General features: G+C 47.9%; 1 protein-coding gene across 3 annotated transcripts in view; it reads right to left on the minus strand.

Moving 5' to 3' along the window:
• BORA (BORA aurora kinase A activator) overlaps window positions 1-16393 on the minus strand; it is a 62827-nt gene extending 46434 nt beyond the window's left edge. The window contains exons 1-2 of one of the 3 annotated variants that reach the window (XR_013223968.1): window positions 15952-16393; window positions 14501-14687 (exon numbers count right to left, since the gene is read on the minus strand). Coding sequence is in view for 2 of the 3 variants with exons in the window: in XM_077297255.1 (XP_077153370.1) it covers window positions 14501-14647 (147 nt within the window). In the remaining variant the exon portion in view is untranslated. The remainder of the gene's footprint in view (window positions 1-14500; window positions 14688-15951) is intronic. The other 2 variants (XM_077297255.1, XM_077297254.1) reach the window with 2 other exon arrangements.
• Between the last annotated feature and the right edge of the window lies 1 nt (window position 16394).

Below are 16394 nucleotides of genomic sequence, written 5' to 3' on the forward strand. Positions count from 1 at the left end.
ACATGGGGCCCCAGGCAGAGCACAGTGGCCCCAGGCAGAGCACAGGGGCCCCAGGCAGAGCACAGGGGCCCCAGGCAGAGCACAGGGGCCCCAGGCAGCATATGGGGCCCCAGGCAGAGCACAGTGGCCCCAGGCAGAGCACAGTGGTCCCAGGCAGAGCACAGGGGCCCCAGGCAGCATATGGGGCCCCAGGCAGCATATGGGGCCCCAGGCAGAGCACAGGGGCCCCAGGCAGAGCACAGGGGCCCCAGGCAGCATATGGGGCCCCAGGCAGAGCACAGGGGCCCCAGGCAGAGCACAGGGGCCCCAGGCAGAGCACAGGGGCCCCAGGCAGAGCACAGGGGTCCCAGGCAGAGCACAGGGGTCCCAGGCAGAGCACAGGGGTCCCAGGCAGAGCACAGGGGCCCCAGGCAGAGCACAGGGGCCCCAGGCAGAGCACAGGGGCCCCAGGCAGAGCACAGGGGCCCCAGGCAGAGCACAGGGGCCCCAGGCAGAGCACAGGGGCCCCAGGCAGAGCACAGGGGCCCCAGGCAGAGCACAGGGGCCCCAGGCAGAGCACAGGGGCCCCATGCAGCATATGGGGCCCCAGGCAGAGCACAGCGATATTTTGGACCACTGTGCGGTGTTTCAGACCCCCTGTGTGATGTCTGGGGCCCTGTTCTTAAGTATATTAAAGATTAAAGTAATGTATATTAAAGTATATTATAGATCAAATTTGACACGTTTATGAGCACCATTGAGTGATATACTCAAGAATGACATAATTTTTCAACATTTTATGGTTTCAAACTGTAAACACTCAAGAGTTTTTTTTACTTCAACCAGAAAACCTTAACGGTTCATAAAAAACTTGACTGTTCAGGATATGATAAAAGTCATAGTATTCTGAATCTTTAACTTATAAAGATACCTTTACATGGGGTGATTATTGGTTCCAGAGAGGCTTTCGGCCGATAATCGTACACATGGCTGGTGACAGGACAATACAATATAAACGTTCAAAGGTAAACACTGATAACATTAAAATCTAATATATAATTGCCTAGAATACTACTTCCGGCAATTTGTGCCAACTTCCGTGGCTTTGTCCGGAGATAATGTCCGGAGATAAGTGACGTCACCAGCGTCCTACACCCGCTCAGGGTGGACAAAGATATATGCCTTCGTGGTGCGCGGCACTTTTCTGATTGGTTGCCGCCTGCCGCGAGCGACCAATCAGAAATGTGCCGTACTGTCAAGAATTGTCAAGAGCTGGTGAGTGCAGCCATTTTTTGTTCTTTCTTACTATTATTTATTAATTGTATTATTCTTACATTTGAATAAATAAAGTATATATGGATTCTAGACTCCCGATTCTTTAGAATCGGGCTGCCATCTAGTTTATTATAATTGCCCAATCTATTGGTTAAAATGTACTCTGTTGGTGGGACAAGCCATTTACATAAGTATTCTTACAATTGAAAGTCATCCTTGTAGGACCTCAAGCAATATAATAGAGCTCTGCTCTATTCTTTAACTCTGGGAATGCCACATAAAATGGAGTACAGTGCTCAGAATTCACATCCGCTCAGTTCAAAAGGGTCTTTGCTGAGCTCTGCTCTAGGAATCGCTGGGGGTGCCAGCAGTCGGACCCACAGCAATCAGTAAGAGGATACAGATAGAGTATAACTTACATTTGTAGTAATAGCCCCCTTAGGGTATAAACAAACAACTTCAAGAAAACGCCGGTTGTGAATTTCCTGAAAAGTCTTTGCTGGCATCTGTTCTGTCCATTTTGATAGTAGTTTAGTCTAGTATGGAGAAAGGCTCCATAGAGAAAGCTCAAACGTAGCTGTTCTTGCTAAATAAAGGATTGTTAAGTACCTTTTCCACTATCTTAGATGTGTTGCCTCCTTTTTATATCTTTCATAGGAAGCTGTCGGTTTCCTTGGGGGAGAATTGCATTTATTTAGGCAGTGATGCAGTTTTGCCTGGATATATACATATTTTTTTATTAAATAATCTAAGTGTAAAAAAATAAAAAATAACAAAATAAGTGTTTGCCCCCTTCCTGATTTCCTATTCTTTTGCAGGTTTGCCCACTTAAATGTTTCAGATCACCAGACAAGTGAAAATATTAGACAAAGATGAGACAAGTAAACAAAGTGCAGTGTTTAAAGGGAACCTGTCACCCCCAAAATGGAAGGTGAGCTAAGCCCATCAGCATCAGGGGCTTATCTACAGCATTCTGGAATGCTGTAGATAAGCCCCCGATGTCACCTGAAGGTAAGAAAAAGAGGTTAATTATACTCACCCAGGGGCGGTCCCGGTGCAGTCCGGTCCGATGGCGTCGCGGTCCGGGGCCTCCTATCTTCATCAGATGACGTCCTCTTGTCTTCACTCTGCGGCTCCGGCTCAGGCATACTTTGTCTACCCTATTGAGGGCAGAGCAAAGTACTGCAGTGCGCAGGCGGTGGGCCTCTTTGACCTTTCCCGGCGCCTGCGCACTGCAGTACTTTGCTCTGCCCTCAACAGGGTAGACAAAGTACACCTGCGCCGGAGCCGCGGCAGGAAGAAAAGAGGATGACATCGCATGAAGATGGGAGGCGCTAGACCCAGACCGGAGCCCATCGGACTGAACCGGGACCGCCCCTGGGTGAGTATAATATAACCTCTTTCTCTCATCTTTTAGGATACATCGGGGGCTTATCTACAGCATTCCAGAATGCTGTAGATAAGCCCCTGATGCCGGTAGGCTTAGCTCACCTTCCATTTTGGGGGTGACAGGTTCCCTTTAAATGAAGGTCCTTTATTATTAAGAAAGAAATCCAAACCTACTGGGGTCTGTGTGACAAAGAGATAGACCCTCCACCCCCTTAAAACAAATTAACTGTGGTCTTTGGGAAGAAGTGTTGAAATTCCCTAGCCACACCCAGGTCTGATTACTGACACACCTGTTCTCAATCACTTAAATAGGACCTGCTTGACAAAGTGAAGTAGACCAAAAGTTTCTCATCATGCTGCGATCCAAAGAAATACTGGATCAAATGAGATACAAAGTGATTGAGATCTATCAGTCTGGAAAAGGTTATAAAACCATTTCTAAAACTTTGGGACTCCAGTGAATCACAGTGAGAGCCATTATCCACAAATGGTAACAACATGGAACAGTGGAGAACCTTCCTAGGAGTGGCCGGCCTACCAAAGTTACCCCAAGAGAGCAGTGACGACTCATCCAAGAGGTCACAAAAGACCCCTCAACAATATTCAAAGAACTGCATGCCTCACTTGCCTCTGTTAAAGTCAGTGTTCATCACCACCATAGGAAATAGACTAGGCGCAAAAATGGCCTGATTGGCAGAGCTCTAAGGCAAAAACCACTGCTAAGCAATAAGAACATAAGGGCTCCTCTCAGTTTTGCCAGAAAACATCTTGATGATCCAAGACTTTTGAAAGAATACTCTTTGGAATGATGAGACAAAAGTTGAACTTTTTGGAAGGTGTATGTCCAATTACATCTGGCATAGAAGTAAGTAACACAGCATCTCAGAAAAGGAACATCATACCAATAGTAAAATATGATGGTGGTAGTATATTGGTGTGGGGCTGTTTTGTAGCTTCAGTACCTGGAAAACTTGCTGTGGTAGATGGAACCCTGAATTCTGCCGTCTATGAAAAAATCCTGAAGTAGAATGTCCGGCCACCTGTTTGTGACCTCAAGCTGAAGCACACTTGGGTAGATATGAGTGAATTTGATCAGGTCAGGGCTTATTTGGCAAGCGGTATGTGTCACGGCTGTGTGACAGTCACGACAAACAGGCTCTACATGCATGTGTTGCTACTATAACACAGCCGCGACACATGCAGCTAAAAGCCAAAGCTATCCAGGAAGCAGGGTTCCCTCTGCAGCTTATTCGCTCATCTCTACACTTGGGTTATGCACCAGGACAATGATACAAAACACATCAGCAAGTTCACCTCTGAATGGTTTAAAGGGAATCAGTCACCAAAAAATTGGCCTATAAGCTAAGGCCACCGGCATCAGGGGCTTATCTACAGCATTCTGTAATGCTGTAGATAAGCCCCCGATGTAACCTGAAAGATAAGAAAAACAGGTTATATTATACTCACCCAGGGGCGGTCCCGGTTCAGTCCGATGGGCTCCGGTCCGGGTCCAGCGCCTCCCATCTTCATGCGATGTCATCCTCTTTTCTTCCTGCCGCGGCTCCGGCTCCGGCGTACTTTGTCTACCCTGTTGAGGGCTGAGTAAAGTACTGCAGTGCGCAGGCGCCGGGAAAGGTCAAAGAGGCCCAGCGCCTGCACACTGCAGTACTTTGCTCTGCCCTCAATAGGGTAGACAAAGTATGCCTGAGCCGGAGCCGCAGAGTGAAGACAAGAGGACGTCATCTGATGAAGATAGGAGGCCCCGGACCGCGACGCCATCGGACCGGACTGCACCGGGACCGCCCCTGGGTGAGTATAATTAACCTCTTTATCTTACCTTTCAGGTGACATCGGGGGCTTATCTACAACATTACAGAATGCTGTAGATAAGCCCCTGATGCCTGTGGCTTTAGCTTATAGGCCAGTTTTGGGGTGACAGATTCCCTTTAACCCCTTAAGCCCCGATGGTGGTTTGCACGTTAATGACAGGGCCAATTTTTAAAATTCTGACCACTGTCTCTTTATGAGGCTATAACTCTGGAACGCTTCAACGGATCTTGGCGATTCTGACATTGTTTTCTCGTGACATATTGTACTTCATGATAGTGGTAAAATTCATTCGATATAACTTGCGTTTATTTGTGGAAAAAAATGGAAATTTGGCGAAAATTTAGAAAATTTCGCAATTTTCCAACTTTGAATTTTTATGCCCTTAAATCAGAGATACGTCACGCAAAATACTTAATAAGTAACATTTCCCACATGTCTACTTTACATCAGAACAATTTTGGAACCAAAATTTTTTTTTTGTTAGGGAGTTATAAGCGTTAAAAGTTGACCAGCAATTTCTCATTTTTACAACACCATTTTTTTTTTTTTAGGGACCACATCTCATTTGAAGTCATTTTGAGGGGTCAATATGATAGAAAACACCCAAGTGTGACACCATTCTAAAAACTGCACCCCTCAAGGTGCTCAAAACCACATTCAAGAAGTTTATTAAGGCTAGGTTCACATTGCGTTAATGTGTGCACGCTAACGGACAGCGTTGCACGGCGAAAATGTCGCAATTAACGCCGTGCAACGGGTCCGTAGCGCACCCATTGACAGCAATGTGAAGTTTCCCTGTAGCGCATCGCTGGCGCGTGCCTTTTTCGGCTCGCGCTAGCGATGTGCCGTTCTTCTGTGGCGCGCCTCGGACGCTGCTTGCAGCGTCCGCGGCGCGCCCGAGGTCCGTTCCCCGCTCTCGCAGATCGGGGATCTGCGAGAGCGGGGACGTTAACGCGACCCCTAAAAAAACATTGCGTTAGGGCAATCCGTTTAGCGCTAGCGGATTGCGCTAACGCAATGTGAACCTAGCCTAACCCTTCAGGTGTTTCACAGGAATTTTTGGAATGTTTAAATAAAAATGAACATTTAACTTTTTTTCACACAAAATTTATTTCAGCTCCAATTTGTTTTATTTTACCAAGGGTAACAGGAGAAAATGGACCCGAACAGTTGTTGTACAATTTGTTCTGAGTATGCTGATACCCCATATGTGGGGGTAAACCACTGTTTTGGCGCACGGCAGAGCTCGGAAGGGAAGGAGCGCCTTTTGACTTTTCAATGCAAAATTGACTGGAATTGAGATGGGACACCATGTCGCGTTTGGAGAGCCCCTGATGTGCGTAAACATTGAAACCCCCCACACGTGACACCATTTTGGAAAGTACACCCTTTAAGGAACTTATCTAGATGTGTGGTGAGCACTTTGACCCACCAAGTGCTTCACAGAAGTTTATAATGCAGAGCCGTAAAAATAAAAAATCAGATTTTTTCACAAAAATTATCTTTTCGCCCCCAATTTTTTATTTTCCCAAGGGTAAGAGAAGAAATTGGACCCCAAAAATTGTTGTGCAATTTGTCCTGAGTACGCTGATACCCCATATGTGGGGGTAAACGACTGTTTGGGCGCATGGCAGAGCTCGGAAGGGAAGGAGCGCCGTTTGACTTTTCAATGCAAAATTGACTGGAATTGAGATGGGACACCATGTCGCGTTTGGAGAGCCCCTGATGTGCCTAAACATTAAAACCCCCAAGTGACACCATTTTGGAAAGTAGACCCCCTAAACAACTTATCTAGATGTGCTTTGAGAGCTTTGAACCCCCAAGTGTTTCACTACAGTTTATAACGCAGAGCCGTGAAAATAAAATTTTTTTTTTTTTTCTTCTTCACAAAAATGATTTATTAGCCCACAGTTTTGTATTTTCCTAAGGGTAACAGGAGAAATTGGACTCCAAAAGTTGTTTTCCAATTTGTCCTGAGTACGCTGATACCCCGTATGTGGGAGGGAACCACTGTTTGGGCACATGGCAGAGCTCGGAAGGGAAGGAGCGCCATTTGGAATGCAGACTTAGATGGATTGGTCTGCAGGCGTCACGTTGCATTTGCTGAGCCCCTAATGTACCTAAACCTGAAAAAAAAACCACAAGTGACCCCATATTGGAAACTAGACCTCCCAATGAACTTATCTAGATATGTTGTGAGAACTTTGAAACCCCAAGCGTTTCACTACAGTTTACAACGCAGAGCCGTGAAAATAAAAAAATATTTTTTTCCCCCCCACAAAAATTATTTTCAGCCCCCCAAATTTTTATTTTCCCAAGGATAACAAGAGAACTTGGACACCAAAAGTTGTTGTCCAATTTGTCCCGAGTACGCTGATACCCCATATGTTGGGGTACACCCCTGTTTGGGCGCACGGGAGAGCTCGGAAGGGAAGGAGCACTTTTACTTTTTCAACGCAGAATTGGCTGGAACTGAGATCGGACGCCATGTCGCGTTTGGAGAGCCCCTGATGTGCCTAAACAGTGGAAACCCCCCAATTGTAACTGAGACCCTAATCCAAACACACTCCTAACCCTAATCCCAATGGTAACCTTAACCACACCCCTAACCCTAATCCCATCTGTAAATGTAATCCAAACCCTAACTTTAGCTCCAACCCTAGCCCTAATGGGAAAATAGAAATAAATACATTTTTTTAATTTTATTATTTTTCCCTAACTAAGGGGGTGATGAAGGGGGGTTTGATTTACTTTTATAGCGTTTTTTTATCTCGGATTTTTATGATTGGCAGCTGTCACACACTAAAAGACGCTTTTTATAGCAAAAAAGTTTTTGCGTCTCCACATTTTGAGACCTATAATTTTTCCATATTTTGGTCCACAGAGTCATGTGAGGTCTTGTTTTTTTGCGGGACGAGTTGACATTTTTATTGGTAACATTTTCGGGCACATGACATTTTTTGATCGCTTTTTATTCTGATTTTTGTGAGGCAGAATGACCAAAAACCAGCTATTCATGAATCTCTTTTGGGGGAGGCGTTTATACCGTTCCATGTTTGGTAAAATTGATAAAGCAGTTTTATTCGTCGGGTCAGTACGATTACAGCGATATCTCATTTATATCATTTTTTTTATGTTTTGGCGCTTTTATACGATAAAAGCTATTTTCTAGAAAAAAAAATAATTATTTTGGCATCGTTTTATTCTGAGGACTATAACTTTATTTTTTTGCTTGGGGGGGGGGCGCAATACAGATCGCTGATCTGACAGTTTGCACAGCACTCTGTCAGATCAGCGATCTGACTGACAGCGCTGCAGGCTTACCGGCGCCTGCACTGGACCCGGAAGTAATCCCTGCAGGACCCGGATGCAGCCCCGCGGCCATTTTGGATCTGGGGCCTGCAGGGATAGGAGGTAAGAGACGCTCGGAGCAACGCGATCACATCGCGTTGCTCCGGGGGTCTCAGGGAAGCACGCAGGGAGCCCCCTCCCTGCGCGATGCTTCCCTATACCGCTGGAACACTGCGATCATGTTTGATCGCAGTGTGCCGGGGGTTAATGTGCCGGTGGCGGTCCGTGACCGCTCCTGGCACATAGTGCCGGATGTCAGCTGCGATAGTCAGCTAACACCCGGCCGCGATCGGCCGCGCTCCCCCTGTGAGCGCGGCCGATCGCATATGACGTACTATCCCGTCACTGGGAATTAAGTCCCAGGTCACCTCGACGGGATAGTACGTCATATGGGATTAAGGGGTTAAGAAAAAGATTAAGCCTTTGGAGTGGCCTAGTCAAAGTCCTAACCTTAATCCAATTGAGATGCTCTGACATGACCTTAGAAAGGCGGTTCATGCTCGGAAACCCTCCAATGTGGCTGAATTCTGCAAAGATGAGTGGGATAAATTTCCTCCCGAGCAATGTAAAAGACTCATTGCCAGTTATCGCAAATGCTTGATTGCAGTTCTGGCTGTCAAGGGTGGCTCAACCAGTTATTAGGTTGGGGGGGGGGGGGGGGGGGCAATCATTTTTTCACACAGGGCCCTGTAGGTTTGGATCTATTTTTCCCTTAATAAAGACCTTCATTTAAAAACTGCATTTTGTGTTTACTTGTTATCTTTGTCTAATATTTAAAATTTGTTTGGTGATCTAAAACATTTAAAAGGGGTATTCCCATATCCAAGAACCTATTCCAATAAATAGTAGGTATAACAGTATTAGCAAATACCTCCAACTAGAAATGTAGTATAGTGTTTCTGATTCACCATGTCCCTTTCCTCATGTACAGGCATTGAAGAACTTAGATATCCATGGTTACAACCGCTCGCAACTAGGTAACTGTCACTATATGAGTGGTCGTAACCATGGATACCTAAGGTCTTGCAATGCCTGCACATAAGGAAAGAGACATAGCGAATCAGAATTACTATATTACATTTCTAATTGGAGATATTTGCTATTATTATTATTACACCTACTACATATTGGGATAGAATCTTGGAGATGGGAATACCCCTTTAAGTGTGACAAACATGCAAAAGAATAGGGAATCAGGAAGGGGCAAACACCGCTACCTATATATGTAAACCGGCCGCCACCTATGAACATCTGTATATAGGTGGTGGTTAACAAGAGGAAGTAGATAAAATGGTCAGGCCCTTTCTTCTAGCCTCTTCACAGCATTCAAAGCCTGAACCCGAAGTGTGGACTGTACCTAATTTGGTTCATGAGAAGTGAGAGTGCTATGAACATCAGTGACAGCTGAGTGGTCTCGCTGACATGTCGGACCGCCGGATGTCTCCAAGAGACTTGCTGTATGCCTGCGCGCCGATAGTTTGTGTGGTGCTTGCATTTCAGTCCTGCCCAATTCATTCTTAATTCGTTAACAATATATATACTGTTTAGAGGAGCGTGCTCTCATTGTGACAAACTTAATGGAAAACAATCCTTAAAGAGGTTCCAGTGAGTTTATTTTCCAAATATTCTTATAAGCATTTTGAAACTTTTACAATGCATTTTCATTAGATTACAATATTTTTCATAGATGAGGGAAGTATGGGAGGGAAGGGGAAGGGAGGGATGGGGAAAGGAAACAGGAAGAGGAAAGATAAAATAGGTATGTATGTGACCATTTTAGAGACAGATGTCAATTACTTAATGTCCATACCTAAAAGAAAAAGCAGACAAACAAACATGTACACGTAAATTTAGCCAAAATGACGGTAGGTTACTATCAGAATCTAAAGTATCTGAAGAAATATCAGAGGCTTACGGTACGCTATATATGAACGTTATGCTAAAGTATGTAGGTCTGCCTTGCCTGGGGTCACCCTTAAGTGATCCCAGACTTTACTACTGGGAGAATATTAAAAATCTAGCATTAATGGGTTAAAAGTTCGGCTCAATCAAGAGAATGCTATAGAAGTGGAAATAAATTCTAGCTGCCCTAACCTATGGTTATAAAATATTAAGTAAGCTTTTTCGTACATTTCTTCGGTTAGGTGAACGTACCGGCTTTGTGTGGAAGAAACTTCAGGAGAGGCCTTTGATATTCTTAATCCAGTGCATTCAAGAAAGTCATTTTCTTCCTCTTGAGAAGAAATATAAAAGAAGTCAATCGCATATTTGACTTGGAGAGTCGAGGATCTAGTCCAGATGTAGGGAATCCCAGCCCGCCGGAGCTCAAGTGTGAACCGGGAGAGAGCTTTCCTTTTTTTTTTTAGTGTGTCTTTTGATAAGTCTTTAAAGAAGACCAAACCGCTGTATGGGGATGCAAGGAATTTTGAGTCACTTCATAATCCGAAGAGTGCGTTTTTTATCCAGTTTGGGCAGAATGAAACGATAACATCCCTGGCTATATTCTGTGGTACGGAGGGCGGTCTACGTACCCTGAAAGCTTTTTTGATCAGACAGTTCTCACCTATATTAGGGAAAAAATGAGTAACCATTGAAAAGATGTATGCTTTTAGTTGATGAGTCTGAACTGACTCAGGGATCCCCTTGATTTTTACGTTGTTCTTTCTCCTGAAATCTTCATAGTCAAGTAAGCTGGTTCTGAGATAAGCTATATCCTTTTTAATCTTGTCTAGTGATTCAGAAATTGATGGTAGAATTTGAACAGCACTAATATCGAGGTCTTTTTTAAAGGCAATTGTTGAATCAGGATCAGAAGTGGAATCAACAGACTCCGGAAGAGGTTGAGTGAGTGACATTGACCATTTTTGATAAAAAGTCTCTAAAAAGTTTTTTTTAATAAAGGCTTCTGAAGCTATCGTATTGTTAATTTCCTTTTGTTCCGAGAATTGTGTCTCAAGACTTATCAGAAAATCATTTTCGTCTTCTCCAAAGACATGCTTTCCCAAGTGTTTAACGGAGGTTAAAAGGGCTGTAAGTATGTTAACCATGAACCCCACTGTAGGGTGGTTATTGAATGCAGGGATATTGTCAATCAATGGTAGATTAGAAGATGATGACCATCCTTGGTTAAGCTTTCCGATTGGTTTAGAATTTACGTGTATGGCCGCCATCTTTGTGGAAGAATAAGTGGATAGGGATGAATCAAAAAGTTCACTTTCCCCAGATTCAGACAAGTCTGCGTCTTCAAAGAATTCTTCTGAATGTATGCTTTCCAGACTATTTAATGAGGCAAGAGAACCGTCTGAACAGTCCATCGGGACTTCATTATCACTATCACCAACAGGGGTGTTTCGGTTGCTGTTTTCATGGAACAAATTCATCTGCTCCAAGAGAGCCCTGAGCTCCTGCTTTTGAATGTCTAAGTTTTAAACTGAAGCTTTCAGATTAAAGGGACTCTGTCACCTGAATTAGGGGCGGGGTTTTCGGGTGTTTGATTCACCCTTTCCTTACCCGCTGGCTGCAATATTGGATTGAAGTTCATTCTCTGTCCTCCGTAGTACATGCCTGCACAAGGCAATATTGCCTTACGCAGGCGTGTACTATGGAGGACTGAGAATTAACTTCAATTCCATATTGCAGCCAGCGGGTAAGGAAAGGGTGAATCAAACACCCGAAAACCCCGCCCCTATGGCTAAAGATTGTTCCCTCCAAATTCAGGTGACAGTGTCCCTTTAATCTTTAGTGTGACTCGGAGGACTATTCAAATTTATCCCTCCAAGTCCCTCATCTTTGTACTCTCTGGTTGCATGAAGAGGGGGGACTATGTTAAAGTTACATTGTGAAGCTTGTATGACAGGGTTGGGAGAGACAGGTGGAGAGGCTCCCTTATTCACCAGATCATATTCAATATATAAATAAATATATAAATCAGGAGTAGGTAAAATGCAGACAGATTGTTCCTGGTGTACTGGTCCTTTAAATACCGCTTTTCCCCTGGCTTCCCCAGTGTTAGAATGGTTAATGTGGAAATGCTTATCACAATCAGAAGCAATATGGGGGATCACATTGGAGAGCACAGGATTGCTTACCAGTATTGAAGGCTGCTTGTTCTGCTTGGCTGCTTCACTGGTTAGCAGTGTTTTTTGTCCTCCTTCACTCTTCTCTGTTGTCCCTTGAGGTCTGTTCTCAGCCTGCTGTAAATGGATTCTCCCAGGCAGGTACTACATAGCAAAGGAGCTCTCCTGCCCTGCCTCTGTCTCCTCCTGCAGGGCTGAGGACTGTTTGGCTGCGTTGATGTATTGCAGAGACTTTTGTCCTCCTTCACTTTTAATAGTGATCATATGTGCTCCTTCCTTATTTTGAGGTGTATGGAGCTTCCCAGGCTGATGCTGCTTCAGCGGTGAGCTTTCCTACACCTCCGCTGTATCTCTTTGTACCCGGCTCCCCTCCTCCACATGCGGTCTTGGCACAAAGACCTGTGCTTCGTACCTCAGTCCTCTGTGCTCCGGTCCGGCTGGGGATGATGCGTCGGGCTTCAGCTTCGGTTTTACCGCCGGATCCTCCTTGGTTTCTCCTCGTCCTCTCCAGGCGCCGGAAATTGCCGCCACCTTTATGGTCCTCGCTGTGACACCGCCGACTGCTCCAGGGGCTTTACGACTAGGCTCATTGCTGGGGTAAATCACATGTACCGGCTGAATTTTTGCAGGGACAAGCTTCGTTGGAAGTTGGCAATGTGCCAGCCATCGGGGTGCAGGCCTGGTCCGACTTCCTCCATGAGCTGCTAGGCCTCCACTGTGTCTCGTGGCTCTCCCCCGTCCCAAAGGGGTATTTTTCCACTCAGGATCAGTTTTTTTGTTCTGGTAAGCCAGTCCAGGCATGTTTTAGCCGCTTTAGGGGTCAATATTTCCACTTTGGTATGCTTTAAAATGCTTTTTTTGATGGGAAATGCAGGAGCTCCTAAAAAGTAGAACCACTTCCGTCCCTCTGCAAGCCACGCCCCCAGTGAGTTTCTAAATAAGTCTGGAGGTCGAAATCAGCCATCCACAGCGCGTATTTTGTTATTGGTGAATAAGCTGGAACGCACAGGAACATTACTGGATATGCATGATGGAGGACGTCCAAAAACGTCTGAGAAAACATTTCAAGACGTAAAACAGCGACTTCTGGCATCTCCACGTAAATCGTTGCCCAAGCTTTCCCAGGAGACAGGCTTGTCGTATTCCACATGACAGACTAATTTCCTAGAGACTGTGGCCACCAAGATTAATAACGAAAGAGAAAATCCAGCTCACCATAGTCGATATCCCTGGAGGCTCAGAGCACGGAAACGCTGTGTCAAAGCGTGGAGAGAGCAAAATTGAAAAAAGGATCCAGCTCAACGAGGTAGTGAAAAACAATGTCTTGGTACTTTATTCACTTTATTCCTCTATTTTGATATGAAGTGAATAAAGTACCAAGACATTGTTTTTCACTACCTCGTTGAGCTGGATCCTTTTTTCAATTTGGCCACCAAGATTGCCTGATTTAACAATGTCGGGTTTTTTCCTTTGGGGCCACCTGAAAGGTCAAATGGATCTGTTGCTGACCGTCACACACAGGAATCCAGCGACGGATCCCGTTTTTCCCCTCTGAGCATGCCAGTCAGTCTCTCTCTCCTCCCCGGACATTTAATTCCCGGAATTTGTGGACAACGCATCCGTCATTACACTGGATGCGTCACACACGGTTTTCCCTATTTTCGTGACTTCCGTCGATACGTCATTTTGCTGCACAATGACGTACAGCACAAAATGCAAGTGTGAAAGGGGAGGGGGAAGGAGAGACATATCCTTCCGAGCATGCTCAGAGGGGAAAAACGTAATACGTCGCTGGATTCCTGTGTGTGACGATCAGCGTCCATAGGCTTCCATTATAGCCGACGACGGGCAGTGCAGGATGCGTCGCTGATCGATTTCCCGATGTGCAGAAAAACGTTCCTATAAACGTTTTCCCCGCACGACGGACCGCTATTTTCCGACGGATCCAGTGCACGACGGATGAAACGGATGGCCATCCGTCGCTAATACTATGGGAAAATGCAGGAGCCTGCATTCTCAAAAATCGACGGATTGTGACGGAAGCTGAAAAACGCAAGTGTGAAAGTGCCTTATCTTGCGGAGACTGAGCGTAGATTTCACCCGTACAATGTGTTGGGCGCGGTGATTCCGCACTGTTCTGTGATCACATGTGGAATCACCTGCGTTCAAAAGCCGGCAGCGCTATGGACGGAGCGGACATGTGCTGCATCCGAAGCGCTGCCTAAGGGCTCATTTCCACATGCGAGGCACACATCCGTATCTCGCATGTGGAAACCAAGCTGTGGAGCCGGCACTCCAGAGCGGAGCGTGCGGCTCCATGTGTTCCTATGTGGCCGCACGCTCCGCTCCCAAGTGCCGGCACCAGAGCTTGGTTTCTACATGCGAGACACGGACGTGTTTCTCGCAAATGGAAACAAGCCCTTATACTGAATGTGTGGACATACCCTTAGCCCCATCTACTCTGAAGAGGTCATACACCCGCACTCCTGCCGGATACAGGCAGTGCGCTACCTACAGCAGTGTACCCGATGTGTGCCGGGCTCGGCCCCAGGAGCCCACTCCCCACACGATGGGCCCTATTCCTGCCGCACATCACTTACCGCAGAAGACTTCCTCGGCTTGAACACTGTCGGGCTGGACACAAAGGGCTCATGTAGGCTGCAGTAGTCGTTCGGACTCTCAAAGGGATTCAGGATTTGGACGCGACCTGGAGTCTCTGGGGTTAACTGAGCGTGCACATCACCCATTGCAAGGAAAAACAATGGTATGAAGAACAATAATGGAAACCTACAAGAAAAAACAGAGCAGTGTGACCACACGTGGTAGAGCAGCACATAGACAGCGGAGTTCTTAGGTGCCACCTCACTAGGCGCCCGCCCCGGGTCCCCCCTCATTACAGGCGCCCGCCCCAGAAGCCCCTCGTTACAGGCGCCCGCCCCGGACCCCCCTCATTGCAGGCGCCCGCCCCGGACCCCCCCTCCTCATTACAGGCGCCCGCCCCGGACACCCCCCCCCCCTCATTACAGGCGCCTGCCCCGGACACCCCCCCCCCCTCATTACAGGCGCCTGCCCCGGACCCCCTCATTACAGGCACCCGCCCCAGGTCCCCCCTCATTACAGGCGCCCGCCCCGGGTCCCCCCTCATTACAGGCGCCCGCCCCGGGTCCCCCCTCATTACAGGCGCCCGCCCCAGACGCCCCTCATTACAGGCGCCCGCCCCGGACCCCCCTCATTGCAGGCGCCCGCCCCGGACCCCCCCTCCTCATTACAGGCGCCCGCCCCGGACACCCCCCCCCTCATTACAGGCGCCCGCCCCGGACACCCCCCCCCTCATTACAGGCGCCCGCCCCGGACACCCCCCCCCTCATTACAGGCGCCCGCCCCGGACCCCCCTCATTACAGGCGCCCGCCCCGGACCCCCCTCATTACAGGCGCCCGCCCCGGACCCCCCTCATTACAGGCGCCCGCCCCGGACCCCCCTCATTACAGGCGCCCGCCCCGGACCCCCCTCATTACAGGCGCCCGCCCCGGACCCCCCTCATTACAGGCGCCCGCCCCGGACACCCCCCCCCCTCATTACAGGCGCCCGCCCCGGACACCCCCCCCCCTCATTACAGGCGCCCGCCCCGGACACCCCCCCCCCTCATTACAGGCGCCCGCCCCGGACCCACCTCATTACAGGCGCCCGCCCCGGGTCCCCCCTCATTACAGGCGCCCGCCCCGGACCCCCCCCTCATTACAGGCACCTGCCCCGGACCCCCCTCATTACAGGCGCCTGCCCCGGGCCCCCCCTCATTACAGGCGCCCGCCCCGGACGCCCCTCATTACAAGTGCCAACTCCTACATTTTCTGAGAACAATCAGGTTATTAGAAATGCTAGAATTGCCATACAAATTCGTGCTAGGGAACTACAAGTCTCAGCACCACTGGTAGGACCAGCACGCTTACATCCATGGGTTTAGCTTCCCCCACACAGGGACTTCATACCCCTGGACGCTCTGCACAGTCTCATAGGACTAAACACCGTCCGGTAACACCGCACATAACGCACCGTCTTGGCGGAGACCTCCAGCGCCGTTTCCTCGTCCCTCCCGCTCCTGACCCCGCCGTGTCCACACCGCTGTTGCACACAACTCCGGCTCAAATTCTTTACAACACTACCTTTCCTACAGCCAATCAAAATCCCGGAGGTGAAGTATCGCCCAATCACAGCGCGCAGAAGAGGTGGAGTCATCAAGGTAACTGGGTTGACCAGTGAGCTGAGTTCCGCCGAACAAATTCGAAAATAACCCCGCCCCCTGTCGCCATAGGAACTCTACAGCTGAGAACGGTTCTTCCTTCCGGGGAAGTTCTCTGAGAAAATGACAGGGGTAGAGTCGTAACTCCGCCCCTTGTGGGCGGTCCCTGAGCCGTAGCTAGTTCACGTTCTACTGGTCAACCCCAACGTCTGTCCGTGACATCAGTGACTGCTGCACTTCCGGCTGCTGAGCGGCA

This window comes from Ranitomeya variabilis, chromosome 3 (genome assembly GCF_051348905.1).
Source record: "Ranitomeya variabilis isolate aRanVar5 chromosome 3, aRanVar5.hap1, whole genome shotgun sequence".
NCBI lineage: Eukaryota > Metazoa > Chordata > Amphibia > Anura > Dendrobatidae > Ranitomeya > Ranitomeya variabilis.